Source organism: Lepidochelys kempii, chromosome 17 (genome assembly GCF_965140285.1).
Source record: "Lepidochelys kempii isolate rLepKem1 chromosome 17, rLepKem1.hap1, whole genome shotgun sequence".
Taxonomy (NCBI): Eukaryota; Metazoa; Chordata; order Testudines; family Cheloniidae; genus Lepidochelys; species Lepidochelys kempii.
Genome location: NC_136396.1, coordinates 2,756,085 through 2,781,799, shown reverse-complemented (window position 1 = coordinate 2,781,799; position 25,715 = coordinate 2,756,085). Strand labels below are relative to the sequence as shown.

General features: G+C 41.6%; 1 protein-coding gene across 2 annotated transcripts in view; it reads left to right on the top strand.

Moving 5' to 3' along the window:
* The window catches only part of BLMH (bleomycin hydrolase), a 35,088-nt gene that overhangs the window by 1,348 nt on the left and 8,025 nt on the right, over positions 1-25,715 (top strand). For both annotated transcript variants that reach the window (XM_073315988.2, XM_073315987.2), the window contains exons 3-11: positions 1,976-2,085; positions 2,794-2,935; positions 8,984-9,072; positions 10,118-10,210; positions 13,958-14,113; positions 14,669-14,827; positions 14,933-15,000; positions 15,548-15,665; positions 19,679-19,748. In XM_073315988.2, the coding sequence (XP_073172089.1) occupies positions 1,976-2,085; positions 2,794-2,935; positions 8,984-9,072; positions 10,118-10,210; positions 13,958-14,113; positions 14,669-14,827; positions 14,933-15,000; positions 15,548-15,665; positions 19,679-19,748 (1,005 nt within the window). The remainder of the gene's footprint in view (positions 1-1,975; positions 2,086-2,793; positions 2,936-8,983; positions 9,073-10,117; positions 10,211-13,957; positions 14,114-14,668; positions 14,828-14,932; positions 15,001-15,547; positions 15,666-19,678; positions 19,749-25,715) is intronic.

Below are 25,715 nucleotides of genomic sequence, written 5' to 3'. Positions count from 1 at the left end.
TCCTTAGCCTTGTGGGAATAGTGACCGATAGACAAAGCCCTTTGAGGTTGAAATTACTCAAACAGAGAACTCAGAGAAATGGCACTCTTCCCTAATTTGGAAATAAGATTGGTCTGAGATCTGAAATTGGATGCGGTCTTGGACTGGTGCCAAAAGAGCCTTGCTCAGTCACTGGACCTGTGACAGTTTTAAAGTCTCTTGGTTTAAGACCGTAGATTGATAATCAGACTGATCTTTTTCTACCTTCAAATGTTAAAAGCAATTACTAAGTTGTCACTCAACCTACAATGGATTTGGCAGACAAAGAAAAGTTCTTCAGAACCAGTAGCTTCCTCCCACGCAGAGGTTCTAGATCAGGGTGGGCAAACTTTTTGGCCTGAGGGCCACATCTGGGTATGGAAATTGTATTGCAGGCCATGAATGCTCACGAAATTGGGGATTGGGGTGAGGGCTCCAACTGGGGGTGCGGGCTCTGGGGTGGGGTCAGAAATGAGGAGTTCAAGGTGAAGGAGTGGGCTCTGGGCTGAGGTTGGGGTGTGTGGGGGCGGGGGTGTTGCGTGGGCTCCAGCTGGGGGTGCAGGCTCTGGGATGGGGCTGGGGATGAGGGGTTTGGGGTGCAGGAGGGTGCTCCAGGCTGGGATCCAGGGGTTCAGAGGGTGGGAGGGGGATAAGGGCTGGAGCAGGGAGTTGGGGCATGGGAGGGGCTGAAGGGTGCAGGCTCTGTGCAGCGCTTACCTTAAGCAGCTCCTGGAAGCAGCGGCATGCCCCCACTCTGCCTCCTATACAGAGGCACGGCCAGGCGGCTCTGTGTACTGACCACTGTATCTCTGTGCAAAGATACAGGTGCCACCTCCGCAGCTCCCATTGGCCGGGAACTGCGGCCAATGGGAGCTGCGGAGGTGGCACTTGAGGTGGGGGCAGCATGTGGAGTCCCTTGGCTGCCCCTATGTCAAGGAGCCGGAAGGAGGACATGCCACCACTTCCAGGAGCCATGCGGTGTCACGGCACGTGTGGAGCCGGGCAAGCTCCTGATCCCACTCCCCGGCTGGAGCGGGTCAAGCGAGGGCCGGGATAAAAATGTCTGAAGCATCAGGTGCGGGCTGTAGTTTGCCCACCTCTGTTCTAGATTAATCTGTATGAGAGGTTTTCACCACTGTCTTTTGATATTGGACATCTCAGATCTGTGATGACATTCAAGAGCAGTTTGAAATAGCCCTTTTCAGCTTGGCTTTTAATAATTCTTGGCCCTTATTTATTACTTTTCATCTTCAAAGCTCCTTAAAAAATCCTTTCAACTTTCCCTATGAATAGATACATATTGTATATTTTATAGCTATGGAAACTGAGATAAAGAGAAATAAAGTGACTGTCACAGTTCAGGGCAACTTCACCTGTATTCCTCCTCCATGGTCCATTGCTGGCACCCGCTCCTGGCTCCTTAACTGTCATCTCTCTTGGGCAGAGAGCACCCACCCTCCAATAAGGGCTCTGATAATCAGCACCCAGTGGGTCTCTCTCCAGGCGTAACTTCAAAAGGCTAGGTTTGTTGGATAACTGGAAGTGAAAATTTGCATTCATCTCCTCCTAGAGATTCCCCAGGCAAACCACTCAACACTTTGTCTAAAGTCCATTCTTGTCTGCCAAATTGTTCAGTATAGTCCTTTGATCATCCAGTCCCACAATAATACAGAAACCATTAATTTAATATAAAGGTCACCAAAGATACTTAAACTCAATAAGGTTTTTCACAGATCAGATGGGAGTCACCAGCAGAGCTGGGGTAGAAATCAGGATCTGGGATGCCAAGATCTCTTTGCTCATTTGACCACTTGATCTGTGTGTGAGAATTTTTTTTGTTTAATACTGTAAACGAGTGAGTCTGAAAAGCCCCATATAAACCTTGTGTTTATATATAGCCTGTGCAAATCTTTGTAAAGCTGGACAGTTTAATTCTTGTTCCTTTGCTCTCTTTCAGGGAGATGCTGGATCTTCTCATGTCTGAATGTGATGCGTCTTCCTGTCATGAAGAAGTTTAACATTGAAGAGTTTGAGTTTAGCCAAGCATATCTATTCTACTGGGATAAGGTACAGTAGTGCTGGCCATAGACTCTTCTTGGGGGACGTTTTACTCATGCAAACAACACTGGCAGTCTGATTTCCCTCTATCCAGACATTCAGACTTTTCCTAAGGTGCCAAGGAGAAACACTGAAAGCAGTCTTCAGAAGTCCTTTCCAAGCACAATTTTTAGATGTGGGTGGGGAGCAAGTGTTCCTTGATTGAGGAGAAAATGGTGGGGGGTTTTAAATTTGTTTGGAAGAGTAGCATTTTTTGTTTCAAGATGTTGAAGTCCGCTGAAGGATCTGTGTAGGAAGCTTGATGGGAACAATGCTGTTTTCCACTAAAGCTGCCTTATTCTTGTCCCTGTGACACACTGCTGGAAGCTAATTCACTTGTTTGCTTCCAACAGTGGCTGTTTAAGAGCAGCTAGCCCTAATAACTAAGGGTACAACTACACTAGCCGCCAGATCGGCAGGTAGTTGTCGATCTATCGGGGATCGATTTATTGTGTCTAGTGTAGACACGATAAAACTATCCCTGATCACTCTGCCGTGGACTCCTGTACTTCACCATGGCGAGAGGCTGAAGTGGAGTCGACGGGGGAGGTGTCATCCGTCCCCTTCCTTCCCCCCCGCCTCCCGTGAGATTTGCAAAGAAGTGCATACACCCAGGAATGAAGTAACAGATGGCATGTTAGAAGCAAAGATTAAGTTACCCTATCTGTCCTGTTCCAGATTGAACGCTGCTACTATTTTTTAAATGCCTTTGTGGAACTGGCTCAGAAAAACAAGCCTGTAGAAGACAGGCTGATGCAGTTCCTGCTTTCCAACCCCACCAATGATGGAGGACAGTGGGATATGCTGGTTAATATTGTTGGTAAGACAAATGGTGACTGAAAGGGCTTCCTGAAACTCTACTCTTTCCTGAAAGATCAGGAGTGAAGTAACTAATGTTTACAGCCGTGTATTATTTTTATACTGCTAGCCCAACGTCCTACAGGCATCATAGATTGTACAGTGCTGCACACTAGACTACTTTAATGAGTAGTATTTATTTGTAGTTCCACTAATCACAGCAATCTAGTGATAGTAAAGGACAAATAATCCATTTAAGATAGTGACAGAATTCCCACACAACTCACTTGACATAAGTGATGTCATTACGTAACACTAAGTGGTTCTCTTGCTTGATGGACTGAAACAACTTGCATAAAGGCTGCCAATGCTAAACCAATTTAGGTTAAAAGAAAAGGAGTACTTGTGGCACCTTAGAGACTAACCAATTTATTTGAGCATGAGCTTTCGTGAGCTACAGCTCACTTCCAGAAGTGAGCTGTAGCTCACGAAAGCTCATGCTCAAATAAATTGGTTAGTCTCTAAGGTGCCACAAGTACTCCTTTTCTTTTTGCGAATACAGACTAACACGGCTGTTACTCTGAAACCTGTCAATTTAGGTTAGAGGTACTAATCAGAGTAACAAATAAGACCTCAAACTGAAAGATTAACAGAACTTTCCTGTGTTGTGTTGGTTTCTCCTTGCTGCAGCCTTCCTCCCTCTCCTTTTCAAAACCTAGTTTGGAATTAATGCAACTCCTCCTAAGTGACCAGAGGAGCTAGCAAACAGGAACAGCTAGTGGCAGGGGAAGCATGAGCTGGGGGCTAGATACACCGAACATTCTTTAAACTTAAAGCCAAAACTACCCCCTGATAAAATTAAAACATCAAAGGAATGAGCTGCAGGAGTAAAAAGAGAATGCAGGCAGAAGTCCAGCAACAGAGTGGGGGCTATCCAGTTTATTGCACTGATGCAGTATGTATGATTCCCTGCCCTATGGGCAGGTGGCATATGTGTGCATTCGGTGCAAGGAGCTCCTGGCCCTCAGAGACCATGTACAGGTTTTGGAGACCAGGGTGGCTGAACTGGAGGAGCAAAGAGGCAGAGAGGTACACAGATGAGACTTTCCAGGACACAATAGAATGGTCCAACCCCATGTCTGGCAGCCTCTGTGCTGTTGAGGAGGATGAAAGTCTCAGGGAAGGAGAACATCCAACTGGAGCAGAGGGAAACAATGCCATAGTTGGGACCCTCATTCCAGATGTCATGGTATCCTCTTGCATTGAGGATACCTCTCCGGGGGAGTGAACGCCAGTTATTAGGAAGAGACAGGTAATAGAGTAATATATGATTCAATCATTGGACACCTATATTGCTGGGTTTGCGATGACCAGGAGAACCTCATGGTGACTTGCCTGCCTGGTGTGAAGGTTGCAGATCTCTTGAGGCATCTAGATAGACTTATGTGTAGTGCTGGGGAGGAGCTTGTGGTCATGGTACATGTAGGTACCAATGACACAGGGAAAGATTAGAGAGGGGTCCTGGAGGCCAAATTTAGGCTGTTAGGTAAGAGATTGAATCATAGAATATCAGGGTTGGAAGGGACCTCAGGAGGTCATCTAGTCCAACCCCCTGCTCAAAGCAGGACCAATCCCCAATTAAATCATCCCAGCCAGGGCTTTGTCAAGCCTGACCTTAAAAACTTCTAAGGAAGGAGATTCCACCACCTCCCTAGGTAACGCATTCCAGTGTTTCACCACCCTCCTAGTGAAAAAGTTTTTCCTAATATCCAACCTAAACCTCCTCCACTGCAACTTGAGACCATTACTCCTTGTCCTGTCCTCTTCTACCACTGAGAATAGTCTAGAACCATCCTCTCTGGAACCACCTCTCAGGTAGTTGAAAGCATCTATTAAATCCCCCCTCATTCTTCTCTTCTGCAGACTAAACAATCCCAGTTCCCTCAGCCTCTCCTCATAAGTCATGTGTTCCAGACCCCTAATCATTTTTGTTGCCCTTCGCTGGACTCTCTCCAATTTATCCACATCCTTCTTGTAGTGTGGGGCCCAAAACTGGACACAGTACTCCAGATGAGGCCTCACCAATGTCGAATAGAGGGGGACGATCACATCCCTCGATCTGCTCGCTATGCCCCTACTTATACATCCCAAAATGCCGTTGGCCTTCTTGGCAACAAGGGCACACTGCTGACTCATATCCAGCTTCTGGTCCACTGTCACCCCTAGGTCCTTTTCCGCAGAACTGCTGCCTAGCCATTCGGTCCCTAGTCTGTAGCTGTGCATTGGGTTCTTCCGTCCTAAGTGCAGGACCCTGCACTTATCCTTACTGAACCTCATCAGATTTCTTTTGGCCCAATTCTCCAATTTGTCTAGGTCCCTCTGTATCCTATCCCTGCCCTCCAGCGTATCTACCACTTTAGTATCATCCGCAGTTCAGTATCATCCGCAAATTTGCTGAGAGTGCAATCCACACCATCCTCCAGATCATTTATGAAGATATGAAGTCCAGGACCTCCATTGTAGTATTCTCTGAAATGCTTCCAGTTCCATGTGCAGGGCCAGTTACACAGGCAAAACTGCAGGGTCTCAATGAATGGATGAGACAATAGTGTAGGGAGGAGGGGTTTAGATTTATTAGGAACTGGGGAAACTTTTGGGAAAGAGGGAGCCTCTACAGGCTCCACCTAAACCAAAATGGAACCAGATTGCTGGCACTTACCATTAAAAAGGTTGTAGAGCAGTTTTTAAACTAAGGGCTGAGGAAAAGCCAACAGGTGCAGAGGAGCAAGTGGTTCGGACAGACGTCGCTTCAGGGAGGGTCTATTAATGGAGATTCTCTGTCCTAGGAAAGGATGGAAGATTATAAAATACAGGTAGAATCTGATGGAAAAACAGTCAAATGAAAGTCCCATTGAATTACATCATGTAATGGCAGACAGCTAAAAAGTGACAACTTTTTAAAGTGCTTGTATTCAAATGCTAGAAGTCTAAATAATAAGATGGGTGAACTAGACTGCCTCATGTAAAATGAGGATATGGATATAATAAGCATCACAGAAACTTGGAGGAATGAGGATAATCAATGGGACACAGTAATACCAGAGTACGAAATCAATCTGAAGGATTTAACAGATTGTACTGATGGAGTGGCACTATATGTGAAAGCATAGAATCAAATGACGTAAAAATTTAAGTGTACTACACCAAACTGTACCACAGAATCTCTATGGATAGTAATTCCATGCTCTAATAATAATTTTATAGCAGTAGGGATATATTACCAACCACCTGTCCAGGATGGTGCTAGTGACTCTGAAATGCTCAGGGAGATTAGAGAGGCTCTAAAAATAAACTCCATGGGGGATTTCAACTATCCCCATATTGACTGACTGGGTACATGTCACCTCAGGACGGGATGCAGAAATAGTTTCTTGACACCTTAATGACTGCTTCTCAGAGCAGCTAGTCCTGGAACCCACAAGAGGAGAGGCAAATTCTTGATTTAGTCCTAAGTGGGGCACAGGATCTGTTCCAAGAGGTGACTATAGCTGGATCCCTCTGAAATAGTGACCATAATATAATTCAAATTAACATCCCTGTGGTGGGGAAAACACCCCAGCAGCCCGATGCTCTAGCATTTAATTTCAGAAAGGGGGAACTACACAAGTGAGGAGGTTAAACAGAAATTAAAGGGTACAGCACCTAGAGTGAAATCCCTGCAAGCTGCATGGAAATTTTTTAAAGACCCCATAATAGAGGCTCAACTTAAATGTATACCCCAAATTAAAAAAAACCTAGTATTATAAGCACTAAGAACCATGTCTTGAGTCAAAGATTAACTTGCTTTCCTTTAGTTTTGCCATAGTTGAGGTGGCAATTTGTCCCCCTTAAACCTGACTGCAACAAACCACAAATGTGATCTACTTAAAAGCATTGGGCTAACCTCTGTCATTACCTCCCTTCTTATGGCTTTGACTACCTAAAATCAGGGAGTGGAATCCGACTAAACCAGTTTTAACTTTAGAATATAAACACTGGCTGTAGAAACCACAGGTGGGAGCAAATTTATGCACTTAATTATTCACTAATCTAGTAGTTCAACTCTTAATACTTGAAGCATACCCAGAAACTTATGACAGTCTTCCTGCAAGCATCGTACCAACATTTAGTGGAGAGTCAAGGGGGGGATGAGTTCTTGTATGTGGATTAAAACAGAAATCACATGTGGGTATTCATATCCTCACTGTTTTCTATCTCCAATTTACTTAAACTTCTACTCCACTACCCAAAAGGGAACTCATCCCAGGTTCTAGGCACCCTCAACAAGATACTTGTTGTCAAAGAGACTCTGTAAAGTACTCTTGCATCCCAATTGTTAAGAAACAACATAAATGGGGCAACAAATGTTAAACTCCCCAGTTTTGCTGTTATGCTCAAAGGAAGAAGTGAGTTCCAAAGCCATGGAGTCCCATTGCAGAATGCTGGGCTAACAGCCCCCACGCCCATAACAGATTTGCTCAACATTCACTGGTAAAAATGTCTAACAGTTGTCCCTATAAACTCACCCTGAACTCTGGGTTCTCTCCTTATTGTGCACTGCCTGTGGTAGGACCAGGCCAAATGGGGCCCTCAGCCACACCCATGCACCTTGATGGTCTCCTGATTATGAAAATGTGTAACTCCGTGAGTGGTAATAATCCAGAGAAATGGAATTGCCTTCACTTATACCTGTGCATAATGTTACTGGTGCACAAGGTAAGAACCCATATTGGCTGTCAGAGCCCAGGATGTTTGTAGGGCTAGCAGGAAAAATGTTCTTGCAAGCTGAGCAAATGGGATATGGAATGAGACAAAATGACTGTGGAACTCCACTGTGCCAACTTTACAAGGCTGCTGCTCAGGGTAGGGCTGTTCTTTAAGCGAAAAATTTATCAAGATATAGTTGAATTCACATAGGTGGATTCAGAGGTTGCTTGACTTCATGTGGATTATGCACTGGTGTAATAAGTTTGTAGGGTAATGAGTGCTTAAAATCAGCACAAACTGCACAAAAGGATTTTGTTTTCTGGAATGTTGTAACTGCCTTTACCTGCCCTTTCTTGTCTAATTGTCTTGCAAAGACTTACTGCAGAAAGGAGACTGTTCCTTAGACTGTATGCTGCATGTCCAGGGACTATGTACCTTTGTTCCAGCACCTAGAACTGTGGAGCTTCTGAGTGCTACCACAATGTAAATATTAATTAACCTAACTGCTACTACTCTATTAGCAACTACAAAGCTACATCTCATAGCTTTGAGGATAAAGCACTTTTTCTGTTGCCCTGGAGAAGGGAAGGTTTGGAAGTTCTTCATTTCACCTTAAGACCAAATACGTGGTATAGCACATGATATATTTTTAGTGAACTGGGTTGGTAGCTTAATCTAAGAAGAGTCAAATTTCTGGTGAAAGAGCTTCTTAAATAACATTAATTAGTTGAGGAGAATAAGTTTACAAATGGCATATTGTCATGTCTGATCACTGAAGGACTCTATCTTTATGGGGAACCCAGCTGAATTTATACTTAACAAAGACAGAGGAAGACTCAGACAAAAAACATAACCTTTGGCTTCTTCTTTCTTTTATAAGAAACCTCTGCGACAGACAATCTTCATAGAAATCAGGTGAGTTAAGGCTTCCCATGGATATGAGCAGAGTCAACACTGACCGTATAGAAAGATTGTCAATCAGAGACAAGGTGGGTGAGCGAATATCTTTTATTGGACCAGCTTCAGTAGGTGAGAGAGACAAGCTTCTGAGCCCACAAAGCTCTTCTTCAGGTCTGGGAAAGATGCTGAGTGTCACAGCTAAATACAAGGTGGAACATCCATTTAGCTGTGATGCTGGGAGTATCTTTCCCAGACCTGAAGAAGAGCTCTGTATGGCTTGGAAGCTTCTCTCTCACCGACAGAAGCTGGTCCAATAAGATATTTCATGTACTTTGTCTCTCTAATATCCTGGGACTGACACAGCTACAATTACACTGCATACAAGATTATCAATTGATAATATTTGTCAACTTTTTCTTTCTAGAAAAACATGGTGTTATCCCCAAGAAGAATTTCCCTGAATCTTACACCACAGAGGCCTCCAGAAAGATGAATGAGATTTTGAATCATAAGGTAAAGGATTTGAAATTGTGCTAAAACTCAGTGGTTAGACCGATGGGAAGAAACCATAAGCTCCAGATGTTCCTGACTAGTTTCCTTAAATTTTCTTTATTGATCAAAGCATTAAAAGCCAGTGTGGGTACTTCCTTGCTTCTATGCAAACACTGCATTTGTAAGGGTTAAAAGGCAAAGGGGGAATGGCCCTAAAATGCTGGGAAAGAAAGAGGAAGTAGGTGCATGAATAGCTGCTACTAGCAGGGTTTTAAACTCTTGATTTCAAACAGCAGCTTGAAAATGTCCTCTGTGGCACTTTTTACAATGGTCATTATTTCTCTAACTCCCAAAGGAAAAATTCTATCTATGTGGCTGGCAGAAGATTTTTCTGTAAACTTCGTGTATCCAGGGAGAGCTAGTTTTCCACTGTGCCATCCACCAAGAGATCAAGGCTCTCATGATGCCAAGTATAGTGGCTAAGATTTACAAGTATGGATTTTAAAAATACAGAGCTTAGGATAGAACCAAAACCAGCTTGCATAGGAAAAGCATCCAGTGCCATGTGAAATACTGAAGTGACTGACCAAGGAAGAAAGCAGGTTTAGGCAATCAGACATGGATCTGAATCCACTGTGGCAAAAAATGAAATGGCAATTAAAGCTTTCCAGTGAAAGCTTTGTTTGGCAATTTACGAGCATGTGATCAAGGGACAACAATCCCCAGAAATCTATAGAGATGAGTTGGTAAATAAAATAGGCATGGTGAAATTAAACCAGAGGTTTAATGGTGTTGCTTGGGGCTGCCATGTTCCAGTCTTCAGCTTGAATCCTGGCAAACCAACCAGCCTGAAAGGTTGGTTTTAGATTGTTCTAAAATTTAATATAAAGAACCAACTCTTAATAGTAGTATCAATAGGGATTTTTTTCTGTAAACAAACCTTTTGTGATGGATGCTTAATAGAGATCCATAAAGCAAATCTTGACTTTCTAACATGTACAGGCTTTGCAAATCTATACTTTTTGTGGTCCTATTAGTGATAAAATGGCCTTTTCTTTTTAAACAGATGAGGGAGTACTGTGTGCGGCTAAGAAACATGGTGGCAAGTAAGTCAACTAAGGAAGAACTCACTGCTGCAAAGGACACTATGATAGAGGAGGTAATATACATATATAACCTGATTCTTTCCATAGCAGAAGCAAGCTGCTACAGATGAAGTAATTCTGGCTTACTTTTATTCTAGAACTATCTGCAAAGTACAAAACAAATCCCTTCTATTGTACAAAAATCAGGGTGACCCCAGATGGCCATGTACTGTCTGAAGTGTTACTAAGTGATTTTTATTTTTTAGTAATGTTTTCTTGCATAAACTGTTCTTTACATTTTTGGGTTACCATTGCATTTAAACACTTGGGTGAGTTGTGGAGCTAGGACACTTTACACCAGCTGAAGATTTCCTCTTCCAGGTGTAGTTAACAGACTCTAAACCCCAGCATTTTTGTTCTCAAGAGACCAAAATAATATGTACAGCCTGGTCTAACTAGCAAGGGCTAGAAGAACTGGAAACTATGTTCTGTATACCCACTGTAAACTTAGTTGTGCAGCACACGTGGTGTTGCAGAAATTCCCCATGAGAGCAGAAAAGAAGAACGAAAGTTCAGCTTCTCAGGTGTTAGCATGTGGAAAAAACTTTGTGCTAAATATGCAGCATTGCAATCACTTTCCCAATTAAGAAATCGAGTTGCTTTTTCTTAAAGGCCAACTATCCAAGTACCTCTCTGTATGAATTTACAGCGTCTCACACGTGCAAATTAGCTTTAAAGTAGGGTGCATTGTCCGGTTCTCACCCCTCCACAGTTTAAAGGTTAGCACTTTGCGCTGCTGTATGGTTGGCTTAAATGCAAGAGATGCCATACCCTATTTTCATCTTATTTGGTTCTCTAAGTTTGTTTTTTTTCAAATAGCCAACAGTAATGGATTAGAAGCAGCAAACTTATTGCCCATAGTATGTTAAGATTGGTGTATATGGCCATGTGTATTTCTAAAAAAAGATACATTTCTGTATTCTCTACTTACAGAAGTTTATGGATATACCTCTGTCAGAAGTGTCTGATGGTACAGGCCCACTGGGTCATCTTGTACCAGCTCTTTTGGAGAAGATTTACAGATGTAAATCTCCTTTTCCTTCCCCTCCCTTCAGCAAACTTCTCAAAAGCTTCCTGTTAAATTATTCTTTTCTGTGCCTTGTGTAAATGATAGCTCCTAAATCCCTCTCTGGTAGTAATTGCTGCAATTCATGCACAAATCCACAGCTTCACTATCCCCAGTTCTAAAGTTAGAATAAGAAATGTGGTGATAGCAAAACTGGTACTGTGTTCTTAACACATTTGTATGTTAAAACAAAACCCTTTATATTCCATCAAACATGCCCTGCTAGGGGCCAAATGACCTCTTACCTTACTGATTCTACCCTTCAGTACATTGCAAATTACCTTTTTGTAGTTTAATATTATTAACATGATTCCCATCTTTAGGCTTTGCATGCAGACATCCACTGGAGGGCTTAATTGCAGTGTTAACTTGAAGCCTCCTGGGATGGCTTGGTTAATTCAGAAAAGGCAGAGACCTAGAGTTCATTGCAGATTTACATTTTTCATTTGCTTTGTTTAGAGTCTCCTAGTTTCCAGCATTAGAAACTGGAAGCAAAGCTCATTAATGGCGCACTAATTTCTGTCAGAATCTGGAGAGTTGTTGCGTGTGCTTTTTTAAAAAAAGCTGTTTCTTCCTCTGAGTTAGCCCCTGTTCTTCCTGTTGCAACACTACTGGTTGACTACCATTTAAGTGGATTTCCTCTTGGGAAATGTTGTAATTAGCATTGCCAGCTGTCAACTCTAAACCTGCAGAAGCATTTAGCAGTTTTAAAGGTGGACTATACTGTCTTGCTTCACTTGTTCAGAAGCATTTCTCTGTACATTAGAGTTCAAGTTTTGTGCCTGGCAAACCAGATTTATTCACCATTCATCTCCACTGAGTTCATTTGCAAATTTCTATGACTCAATTTCCTTATTATGGGCACCAATCCTTTATCTGAAGCTGAGCAGTTGCATAGTCTTCGGGTGAATACTGAATCTCTTGTGTTCCAGTAGATACATTCCCCTTATCAAAGCAGCATGTGGGAGGTCACAAGTTCAGGTCACTAGATTTTATTTGAATTTTTCTGGCTTCAGTGTGTTCTTTTTGTGGACTCTACCTTATCAGCAGTGGCCCTTCTCCCTGCCTGTTTTCGTTTAAAACAAAAAGCCACTGTGTCCTTACATTACCCTGGTGTTAGCTGTCACCAGAGTGATAGAAAGCTCTGCTTAGTTGAAACAAGTGTCCCCTGGGTATTGAAAGAGGAAGCTTTGGAGATACTGAGGGGTGGCCTATGGCAAGTGTGGTGGTAAACAAGCCAAGGAGACCATTTCAGGCAAGGTTGCTCTTGACTCGAGACTTTCGTCTCCATCACTTTTCCTTCCTTTGGTTGGAACCAATTTGCCTGTTGGTTTCCTTAGGCATTCTCCATTGAGCTGTTTTTATTTCTGTAATTTGATGTAGAAACGGGCCCATCTGAGGTAAATGGGGATGTCCACTGGCAATAGTTATCTTTGTGCAAACTTAATCTGTGTGAGAATCAATCATTTTGTAGGAGGCCAGGGATTTAAATTTGTTCTTTAAAACCTTTATTGGAAACATGTTCTATAAAAACTAAACAAGTGGGAATTTCTCCAATAAAAACTTGAGCCCATGCCCTTGTTTCCACTTAAGAACTGATTTCTTCTGTTATCCTTATTAGATTATAAGTTCTTCAGGGCAGGAAAAAAGTTGAGCACTTCTATAGTCGGATAATAGAGGACCACCACTAGCCTGGCCTCTTAAAGAGAAGTTCATTTAAAGGGATACAGTCCACCTGAAATCTAGCCAAAGATCCTTAATCTAACAGAAATTAATAAATGCATGTCAGCTATCAAGGACTATGTATTTCAACCAAGGATGTCACAAAATCAACAGAGCCCTTCAGTAAAATTATACTTAACCCTAAATATAGGTATTATTAAATATATTAAAACAGACCAGAAGATTATGCTGGGATTTCCAAAGAGCAGAAATCCAAATCATCTCGCAGAAGGAAAAGTGATTAATGGAGGTGTGTACCGTCAGAATGAAAACGTTTCTGTGCATGTACGCTAGGAGAACAGATTATGGCGTCCATAAGACACAACATACGTTGTTAGAGCCCTTTCCCAAACAATATTTGTATGTGCTACCTGGAGGGAGGGTAGTATTTGTATATGCCACCTTCTGAAAGGTGGCAGCTGGCCTGGCAACTTTTTCTGTCTCAAACTGTCCTTATTGTGGTCTTCAACTGTAACCACTTTTGGTTCCATTGCACAGTCTAAACACAGCTTCTATCTAGGGGAAGGTTTCACTGCACTTTGATGCAGTTGCTAGGGTTAAGGATTGGGCAGTGTTTCAGCTGAGCCATATATGTTTTTATTTCACTGCTACTATAGTCATACAGCTGGGAATTGAATATATTAGTGCCTGAGAAAAATCACAAAAAGCTTGAGCAGGAACCTGTGGTGTTTCTAGCATGGTGAGGAAGCGCAGGATTTTGTGGACTTTAATTTGATGTTCGGTGGTGTTGCAGAACATGGGTTCTTAGTACCGGATGGGGGAAACTGACCAGCATAGGGTTATTCTGATGTCTTAAATATAAACATTAAGGAGCTGATTCTGTAGTTGGTCCCCATGTGAAGATATCAATTGACTAATGGCAGTTCTATCGCTGGCCCAGCTGCAGAGTTTTGGTGCTTAATTGACAGAACGCTTGGATGAATGTTCATGCCATATCGGCTTTCCTGTGCAGGTATTCAGAATAGTGAGCAGCTGTTTGGGGAACCCTCCTGAGACCTTCTCCTGGGAATTCCGAGATAAGGAGAAGAACTACCACAAGATTGGCCCTGTGACACCACTGCAGTTCTACCAGGAACACATCAAACCCCTCTTCAACATGGAAGACAAGGTTGGAGAATACAACCAATGCCTGCTGTATCTGGAGCCCCTTTTAATGCTAAACGTATAGTACAATGTGCTGTTGCTGAAGTAGGGTTTTTTACACAGCCTCACACATTCCCCATAGCAAGCGATCTATTGAGTCAGTTAGCCTTGAATTTATTTCCCCTTCTTCCTTACTACATAGACGTCCCTTTTTGTATTTGCACTGCGCCTCTCATTTGGTTTTGTGTGAATTTGGATGAGTTTTTTATGGATTAACTGTACTTGAATCATGTTTTCATGCTGCTGTAAGATCTCGAGTGGCTTAGCCAGGGGGGCCTTGATGATAAAATATTAATTAGAATAGAATGATGTTCCTTTGCAGCACTTAAGGATATGTAGACCAGCTTAGAGCATGTTTTCTGTTGCATTCAGTAAACCTCTGTTCCAGCTGAAGCTGTCCTCACTTGCATGGGATGGTCAGCTAGCTAGAGCAGAACTAATTTGATATACCAAGAGTTACTTCTTTCTTTGAGGCTTCAATTGATTTGTAATTTAACTAGTGACATCTTATTCATGGCAGATTTGTCTAGTGAATGATCCTCGACCCCAGAACCAGTACAACAAGCTATACACGGTAGCATACCTGGGCAACGTGGTGGGAGGAAGAAAAACACTCTACAACAACCAGCCTGTTGATCTGTTGAAGAAGATAGCTGCAGTTTCCATTAAAGATGGCGAGGTTTGTGTAGTCTTCCAATCAGTGGCACTTTTTCCCCCCTCTTCTGTGGTATAAGAGTCCATCTTGGGATGTGGCCTAGGCATGACTACTTTCTCCTATTTTTAGGCTGTGTGGTTCGGCTGCGATGTTGGAAAATACTTCTATAGCAAGCTGGGCATCATGGACCTGAATGTGTAAGTGCAGGAAATTAAAACACAATTGTTTTCTGGGCTCTCTTCATGGCAATCCAGCTACAAATTGAAAATGCTACGGTGACAAATGTTGTCCAAAAAATGTTTCCAATTTTTTTACCCAAAATGAGTGAGACAAGTGTGCATTTGGACCTCTATTTCTGTTAAATCCCCTTTTTTGGCTGTAAATTGAAATGCTGATACTCTGAAAATGTACTCAGTAGCTAATTCACTTGTGAAATTTTAATGTAAAATATTCTTAGCTGAAGAGAGAGGAACTTAGATGCAGTATATCCCAGCTGTGCCTCTTGCAAGGCAAAAAGGAAGGGTTTGTAGCACCCACAGCCCATCCCTTGAGCTTGTGTAGTTACTTGAATTCCCTAGTACTTGGTGAACGGCATTCCAAAACGGGCCCGCTTAGTATTTATTCTAACTTGAGATTTGAAAAGGAGCTACATGTATGTCAGAGCCCTGTGCAATAAATCACTGGACATTAAATTTTACTGATCCCTCCTTCTGTGTTTACCTCCTTTGTATGGCTTACTTGTAGGTTTGATCATGAGCTGGTGTTCGGTGTCTCCGTCAAGAACATGAACAAAGCAGAACGATTAACCTTTGGAGAATCAATGATGACCCATGCCATGGTCCTCACTGCCTTCACAGAGAAGGTAAGATTTCCTCCACAAGCACTTGTGCTGTTTGCACAGATGTATTTGAACTCTCCTGCAGTTTTATATGCTCTGCTAAAGGGCAGCATATGCGCAGGACATCACACCTGCGCATCATACCTATGATGTCTTATTTGCCTGTGTCACATGTTGGTAAATTACTATTTTTAGTTTCTCCAAACAAGTGGACAATCCTGGACAACAAGGCAGTGGCTTATTTTTTGTGCCCAGAAATTCTGAGAAGGGCAAAGAAACTTGGCTTGTGTTTTCCAGGAATTTAAAACATACAGTGGCTGGCTTTAAATGGTATGTGAATTCTGGTTTCTCCTACTGACCAGGGAATCAAAGGTGATAGCACATCCCTCTCCACAGCACACTGCTAAATCTAAACTAGGTCTATCGCCAAGCTTTGTACTACTTTGCCTCCCGCAGTGTGTTCAAGTAAATAACTAACAATCCCTCAATCAGAAGCACACAACTTCTGTGACACACCCACTAATGAGAGAGAGAAGAATTGAAACCCCAAGACAGCAGTACAGCTCTTAGCACTTTTACGCTGCCAACAGCTGTACTGCATGCTAATAAACCAGAGAAATGCCCTCTGGGAGACACATGTGAACCTCAATGTCTTTGGATACCTGAAAGTGGTCATAATTTTCAGCTTTTATTTGTGTTCTGGAAAAATTGAGATTTCCTCCTACATCAGAACACAGTCCAAGTTTTTAAGATTCCTTTGTAAAAGTAATCTCTTCCAGACCAAGTAATCTTGGTCTGAGAAGTAAGTGCTTACATATTAATGAAAACTTTCCCAGAGACTCAGGACTTTGTGCAAGGGTGTGACATGGGATTGTTGAGTCATCAGTTTTTCTCAGAACTACTTTTCAAAATTCAATAGTATTCTACATACTGGTCTTCTACAATTTACACACATGCTTTTCAGGTGTCCGGTTACAGAACTAATCTTGTGTGAATATTAGGATTAAAGGATATTCTATTGACTTCTGAAATTTAGAGCTTTAAAATGATTTATACATTTTTAGTTGTTTGAAATTCTTACACAAACTTCACACTGATTACAGGTTTATATCTGTATAGTAACCTTATAAAGGAATGTAAAGTGACTCACGCTGCAATCTGGTTTCTTTTCACACAACTTTTTTTTGGAACAGCAAAAGCTTTGTATAAGTAGAAATTCCTTCCTCACATTCTGCTTCCTTGATTTGCAGCTCATATTTTTGACCCTCTGAGGGTTTGTGTATCAGAGTTTAACTTTTGCATACCAAATCTGGCTATTCGAATCAATGCATGGGCTCTGTTATACTGTCACCTAAAATTTGTCCAGAATTTTGACAAATGTAAGGAAGATCTGCTAAGCAGAAAACACATTCCCATATATAGACTATATATACTTTGGGTCTTGAATGTGAGAAATGGATGTCTTGAAGTGGTGGTGCTTTAACTCTAGAGGATGTCCAGAATTTGAAGGCCTTTTTCTTACTAAAATAGCTAGGTTGTGTTTTTGTTTGAACGTGTTGTCTTATGTAAACCTTGACTTTAATCTAAAGGAGCTTTCAAAGGTAGTTGTGAATCCATCAAAGCATTGGTGGTTTTTTACCTGTTTTTTAAAACAGTTTTGATTGCAATGGGATTTTCCTCAATGTTACAATGTAATTTTATTTGCAGAAGAGGCACATTTAATCCATGCCAGTATTTCTAAACCATTCCAAAACCATAACCTTTTGTTCAATTTACTTGTCAAAGTGCTTGAGTGGACTCAACTTAGTGCTTTTGATACATCTCTTGAGTATCTCATTTTAAGGACCCTTGTCTTCGTTTAAAGTATTTTCCCAACCTCATCCCAAAAATATAAAACTTCAGTGTAGTAACTACAGTAATACAGATGTGGGTACAAAAGGGAGGTAAGGGGCAGATTTTTTCCAAAGACCAGAGTTAACTCTGCATTATCATGAAAATCACAGAAGAGGGCAGAATACCAAAAGAAAGGGAAAGAAATGAATTCATAGTTCTTCATGGGAGCTGCTATGGGGAAGCCTATGGATTAAGGATCTTATTTAGTAAGCACATGGGGGTTATCTTCTCAGTGCTTCTGTGTGCTGCTTGATGATGTGAAAACAGACTAGACTTTTTTCCAGAATGTGGAATATGTGCTAGAGTGCTAACGAAGCTTGGAATGGAATGCAATCTTGACTACACTAGAGAACTGCTCTTTGTCCTTGAACCAGTTTAAGCACAAACAGTTCAGGGTTCCGCACTTGCCTTAATGAATGTTTCGTGTTTTCCCCTTCTCTCAAGCCATGCCCTAACTGTTTCAGTTGCAATGACTCCCAGTTAACTATACGCTAGTTCCAGAATGCACTGCTTCTGAGCTGAACCAGGGAGATTTCACCACTGCACTGTGGGGCATTACGAGGTCTAGCAGAAATGTTTCAGCTAGTTTGAGTCCACATTGGCACTAAACTGGTTCAGTTTGAACTGAATAAGCTTTAACTGATCATTAAACATTCTGAAAGCCAGTGTGGATTCAGACTAGCTGAAACAGTTCAGCTAGGCCTCATAGTAACTCACATTTGAGATTGTGTGGTGGTATACAGCCTTTCTTGGGGGTCTTAACTGGCTTCCATTTTTTAATATCAACCAGGCAATGGTTCCCCATGAAGGCTGTGAAAGTCTACTTTGAGGAGGCTAAAAAAAAGTGTGGTGAAATAGCTAATAAGCACCCATCTGGAAGAGTGTCTCGAGGGAGACTGAAGCTGAGTCATGTGGTGTGTGTGATGGGGAAGCCTCCATTGAAAGGTTAAGTGTGGCTATCAGGGTAGAAAAAGCCCAGTGAGCAGCCCCTATAGTATCCAGGTGAGTTACAGTAGCTCTGCCCTGACTTGGCAGTCAAGAACAGTATATGGAAAGAGACCTTCCAGGCTGTGAATGTGAACAGGAAAAGTACTTCACCAAAATAACTTCCTCCCCTTCCCATAACAGGAATTCCCCGTCAATAGGGGAAGTGTCATAGGGCTTATGGGAAGGCACAAGTGTTAATGTTACACAAGTTACACATCTTGTGTTTTATCTAAGACATAAAATGGCTTGAGCTAATTCACTGAAAAATACAGACAAATTGCCCAAGGCATTTTCTTCTGCCTTGATTAGATTAAACTACCCATTTGTTTATTGCTGATTCTAAAAAGTGACTCTTTGGGCACATCTGTTCCTCATTAGCTAAGAACATTACACACCTTCCAATAGGATGGAATGCTGCCTCCAGGGAGCTTGAGTACCTTTTAATGTGACACGTTAGTTTGGGGACTTGTGTGCATTGATTCTAACTCGGAAAGGACTTGAGTAGACTAGATACTCTATAGGTGGATATGCAAGGTGCAGGTTATCCAAGAAACTGTAAACATCTTTCAAATCGTATTAGCAAGGATGATCACAGGAAGGGAGAAACAGCTCTCTAAAATCTTACCAAAGTTTCTAGAAATAGTTCCAAATACTCTCATCTGTTAGAATTACTTGAGTCTAACTCAAGAGGGTGGGGGAAAATTTTATAAACTTAAGACACTTCACTGTGACAGTCCTGCAAATAGAAACGTTCTTGGAGAAACTGTCAAACAAGTAACATAGGTTCTGGACCTTAAGTCCAATAATAACAGATAAAGAATGCTTATAATGCAACTGTGCAAAGTACTAGAAGTTTTTAAAAGGGACTGCGACTTACTCAGTCTTGTAAAACACAATGTAGCTGTGTTTTGTAATAGAAAAATGGAATAATTACCTCAACTAATCAGATTACTTTAAAAGGAGACCGTTTCTTACAACAGTCAGTGCTTCTGCTTCTAAAATCCCTTTGTTCTGAGAGTTTGCCTACCAGTTTACTTAGCATGAGCATCAAAGATATCTGTCAGGTTGGTGGTTCTGTTGGCAATGATTTTAGAAGTAGACTGTCAAACTTTGAGGAATTTCTCCACTGAATGTATGTTTTACTTTCCTTCCTTCAGGATGGGCAAGAAGGATCGTTTGAGAAATGGAAGGTGGAGAACTCCTGGGGTGAAGACCGTGGTATTAAAGGTAACACAAATCATAGCAGTCACATGAATACATTGTCAAACTCCATATATGGAAATGAGCTGGAAGGGAAAAGGGCCTTGTGCAGTAAGTGTGCACCAAGTGAGATCCTACACCATCCTACTTGTAGGAAGAGAAGTAGTAATCTTAGTGTAGTCATGTTTTCTTCAAAACTCATGTCCCACCGGATAAGTTGCAGAATAATGTCCTCTACCTCAGTTTCCAATGGTCTAGGAGCTTAGAACAATAGCTTTCAAACTGTGGTCTGTGGACCCTGGGGATGTCTGTAGACTGCCTAAGATTTCCAAAAGGGTCTGCGCCTTCATTTGAATTTTTGTAGGGGACTGCAAATGAGAATGTTGAAACCCACTGGCCTAGAAGCATAATTCTGAACTTGGATCCCTGCCTAGTAGCATCACGTGCTACCTGTTTGGCCAACACTGACCTGTTTGGCTAAATGCTGCCTCGTGAAGATGGCCATGAAGGTCTGTATTTCCAGTAGGAGCAATTAGGTGGCTGCTGTTCCAAATCTACTTGTTTGGAGAATCAGTTGAAGTAGGGCAAAAAATATGCTTTGGATGTTTCAGAATGGGGTGATTACACAGGATGGACCCCAATTACAAGCTCACTGTAAAATCCTGGCTCACTGAAAAAATCTTTTCAGATTGATACATGGAGGCTGACTGAGTTCATTGTCCTCTAGGTCACAGGCTAAGGTGATGCTTAAGGTAGATTAAGGAACTCCTCCTTCTGCAGTTACTGCCAGTATCTGCAATTTGGCAACAGAAGCGGTGTAAGGGGCAGTGTAATTATCAAAGATGAACAGACAAGGGGAGACATACAATATGTTCACTCAGCAAGCAGGAGAAAGAAATGGAGTAGCTAGGCTGAGCATTGTGGGCTTCCTCAGCCATCTCCCTGAAGTAAGAATCAGGAATTTTTTATTTTAAAATCCTCATTGGGGGAAAGTAAGATGTAACTATATAATGGAACCAGCTTATAGTGAATTTGGAGGTATTCCAGTTCACTTCCTAGTGAAGTGAATCGAAATTCTGAATTATGTATTAAAGTACCAACCTCAATTCATGCTGTGGTGCAACCTTGGCTTTGCTGTATCAGTGGAACAAATGACTCCATTATAAGCAACCACCAGAAACAGTGAACATGGAGACCATGAAGATTCCAGTTGTGCTCTTTCCATTGTTTGTGACCTGTCTTCAAAAGAGGCTGCTGCCCAGAGCCTCTGAGATGGAATTAGATAACATGGACTGTGCTGTGCATAACTCTATTGAACTTTTTCAGGAGGGTAGTCTTGGGGTTATGCCAAATCCAGGAGTTCTGGAGACCTAGGTTCTATTCCTGACTCTGCTGCAGGTTTCCTGCGTGATTGGGCTGGTCACTTAACTTCTGTATTTCAGTTTTCCCATCAGTAGACCATAGATTTTGCATGCTGCGTGGCCTCATTTAATTAATGTTCATAAGGCATTTTGGGACCCCAGATATGACTATTAATACAAGTGCGCAGTCTGCATTATTAGAGGGATGTCTTGGCCTTGTCTTGTAACTATTTTAGCAATTTGATAGTGCAAATCTTTTAATCTCCACATGAAAATATAATGAATGGATGTTGGCTGACTTCTACCACCAAACTCAGTGGCACAAATTTTGTGTAAACAAATTTTAAGTGCTCGTAATATTTCTCTTAATCTGCAGATCACTGGCTCCTTCCCCTCTAGCTTGATTGACTTCTAATTGTTGTTGGATTATATAAATCTTGGAATGACTGCGATGAATTTGAGGCAGCAGTAAAACTCAGTCTGGTGCCCTGCAGAGCTGAGTGGCTTATTGGTGGTTTCCTGTAGACAGTTTTGTTTTTCCTTTGTAGTGATGCCAAACTATGGCTGAGTGTACTGATATGCTGTGGAGAGGGCAGGACCTCTCAAACATCTGTCTTGCCAAGAGGAATTTCAGGAAATATGCACGTTTGCCTATCAGGTCATTTCTTCTAGTTGACAGGGATGAAGCATGACCACCAATACAATACACACGAGAGACTAGACGTATTTAAAAAGTTGCTTGTCCCGCTCATGTCTAAGTAAATCCTAGTTCTCATTTAAGGTTATGATAGGTAGTTGGAGTCTTTAAAAAGTTTGTGAAAAGGATGCTAAAAGAAGTCTTGAAGATTTCTTTTTAAATTCACTAAATTGCTTTAATAACCTACTTATACATTCATAGCTTGTGGCCAGAAGGGACCATAGATCATCTAGCCTGACTACCTGTATAGCACAGGCCTTTAAATTTCACCCAGGCAACCATGTAATTGTATTTTTTGAAACGTATCTTACAGAAAGGCATCCAGTCTTGATTTGAAAACCTCGAGAGAGAATTCACCACTTCCCTTGGTAGTCTGTGCTAACTGCCATGCAAACCTTCCCTTGTTGCCACCTTCGCTAACACAGTAGAGCATGGACCACAAGCATTAGAGTTGTGAAATGAAAATATTATCTTATGAAGTCTTCCCCTTCTCCTAATTCTGTCGCTTCCTCTTTCCAATTCCATATGCCACACTGTGGTGGTGGTTTAGGATTGCTTGGGAACGCTGGGCTGCAAACACCAGTTACCAGAGGGTTGTACATGCATTGTGAGGGCAACACTGATTTGTTGCCATATGCCCAGCCATAAGAGAACCTTATTTTAAAAATAGTTTCATAACTAACTGAAACAAAGGTATACAAATTCTGGATCAGTTAACGAAATCTTCCATTCTTATAAGCCCATGGTCTCTTCCCCCCCCATTCCACCCCAAAGTGCTCCATACCTTCTCCCCCAAACAAACATAAACGTTCCCTGGCTAACATTTAAGTGCAACCTACGATGGCGAATGAGTGCATACAGCCCAGAATACATGAATAGCTTTATAGCAACAAACCAGTGCCTGCTCCCCTATATTCCTAAGGAACCTGACTTCAACAAAAACCCAGCATGCTATCCCGAAGTCATAAGGTTCGATAGCCAAAGACGATCCACGTTAAGAGGTTTGTTCTCAAATCCTTCTCCATGGGCCTGGTCTGGATTAGTTTGTCAAATGCCCATCCAGTCTGAAATGTCTTCCCCATTTAAAAATAAAAGTATAGCGTTACTGTCTCTGACAAGTTTGTGTTTGGGAGGAAGAGGGGCTCTTTGCTGTTCTGTGTAGTTTATCTTTTGCTGCAAAATACATAATTCTCCCATCTGAAAAGAAGCTAACATTTTTGTTCTGAAATAATCTCTGGTATTCTGGCTATGCAAAGGAAATCTTTTAAGGAGAGCAATAGACAAGTTAGGAACAGCTGTGCAGGACCAAATTAGGCAGTGGTCACTTCCAAGAAATCTCTTAGCACATGCTTATCTCAAAAATCCTTTATCCTTTTTTAAATGGGAAGGAAAAGAATGCAATCTAACTTAATTGGCACACTTTACAGTGAGACTTTCTGATTATAGCATCATGCTGCTTATCTAGCTCTCTTTACCAGAGTTGGCTCATCTGTCAGATCTCACGAAGCTGTAGCTAATATTATGCAAATAATGCTTCTACAGAGACATGGAAGCTACATTTAGCTTTCATGTGGTAAATCTACAGCACTCATTACAGATGCTGTTTCTTTCTTTTGCAACTTTTGTCTGGTGAAATTTATTCTGGAAATGAGGGACTGACACTATGTCTGGTTCCGGTCACTGCTATGAGCAGATATTGTGCAAGGTATTTCAACTCTACCATCTGCAAAACCTACCTGTATTTCAACATCAACCTTAATCTGCAAAACCTTTTTTTATTCCAACTCTGTGTCCATATAAAGCTATACTAAAAATCTGACCAACAGGTTCCCCAGTCTTGAGCTGTAACATTCCCTGGACAGGGAGTTGACAGACAGATAACTATATATCAAAGGCATTCTGGTTTTGTGATGGGGGATTAATGCCTAGTCACGCTCTCAAACCTTGGCATGGCTGAAAATTCCCACAGTGCCTGGGGGTTTCACCCCATAATGGAGTATATTTAGAACAAGTTCTCTTCGATTTTTATTTTTGTAGAGTCAAAAACAGACACTTTGAGGTTAATTTCAGAGAATACCATGTGGCCTTTTAATTTAAGCTATTGATGTAATTTTTCTGGTTACGTGAAAAATTCACTAACCTTTCAAATATTCCTGGCAGGTGCCTATGTTTTGCTTCTGCTTCATATGCAGCAGTTTCTGTCCTGACACAGCTATTTAAATTCAAAGTACATCTACTCAAGTTTTCCAACAAAAATCCAATAATCTTAACAGACAGTTGACTGAAACTAGACTGAAACACTCAACTTTACAATGTTAACTAGCCTTGTGGGTCCATCCATTAGTACAGATGCACTTGGGAATATTGTGTCATGTAAAGAGACTCAACACTGAAGTTAATATTGAACCTCTAGCTTCCTTCCCATGCACAAACTAATAGATCTAGTATTCGATTAGCAAGCATTACTTTCCATAGTGTGTGGTTTTTTGTATGCTTATGTCCTAGCACATGCTCATTAACAAGATACAGGTTGCGTTCAGAATCCAGGCCAATACAACAGACATTGACCTTGACCATATCTTGAAAGTGTAGGGTCTAGTGAATGGCACCCAGTTGTTCTTAATGAGAATTTGTTTTATGCTCTAGGTACTTGGCTTATGTTGGGTGCCATTAATCTGGTTGTGGAGGAATGCTGCTAGGAAAAAACAAATGTCCCCACTTGTCCTCCTTTTACAAATACTTAGCATGGAATTCATTGGGACTTAGCTCCTTTGTTAGGGTAATGAGTCATTTCTGTCCCAAAGTGTGGTGTAAAGACATCGTGTAAAGTTGAACATGCTGAGTATAGGCTTTCTTTGGGGACAATGCTCCTAGAACAGTGTAAGGGAAAAGGCTTCTGTAAAGTTAATGGTGCTCACATTCAGGTCAGTTATTAGCAACTTTGCACTTGCCTTCTGCCTAGCCAGAAAGTTTGTGGCTTTGAAGTGAAATTTAATTGGTCTGAGTGCTTAGAGGGCATACGTCCTTATTTCAAAACCTTGATGTAGGATAGACCCATTTAAGTTCAAAAGGCAGCCATTACTCATGAGGAGTATAACTGTAACCCTTCCGCACTTAAAATGTAAAGTGCGTTGGCAGAGCTGTGAAAATGGACACCAGGCTGCAACATTGGTGGGAGCTACCGGGGAGGACTGTGGTACCTGGACAGGTCCGTGTAGGAAGAGCCTCTGCTATTCCTGGCTCTCCGTTTGTTTCCTTCACAACCGTACTAAAATCCAAAGTCAACCAAACAATAAACTGTTGTAACTACATAAGATGACAACGTATAGCACTTCAGACTTTAAAAATAACAAGCTGAAAGCTAACCAGATCACTCACGTTGCTCAAGATTTACTCTCTGGAGCTTGTAGTCTGCCAGCATGGCAGCTTAAGCTGCTTTTTTTATAAGCAGCAACACCTAGTTACTGCCTCAAATGTCACTTTATTACAAACATGAACTCATTTTGATCAATGAGTTCTTCTATGTGTATTTTATAGGAGCTCAACTATTCCATTAGAATTCCAAAATGAGTTGTCTTACTGTAAAGTGTTGCACTGTTTTGTACAGGGGATGTAAATCTGTTTCCATGTTCCTGACATGGATGTGTGCACACAACACGTGAACACAACATCCTTAGGGATGGGTTACTGTCATTCATCTGCTGTTTCATAAGATGCAACCTTTCTTTAGAGTCTTGCTTATTGCCTGTGTGTTTTTTTAGGTCAGGGAGTTGTCTGGGAAATTTCCTTATACTTTAAAATGTTCCATCAGACCTAGCTGGTTTGAGCTGTTTCTTTGGTTCAAGGAAACATTTTGGGGTGGTAAACCCTAGAACAGTTTTCTCATCTGTGGGTCACAACAAGCTTCCTTTTATCTGAGAGCAACTAGACATATTC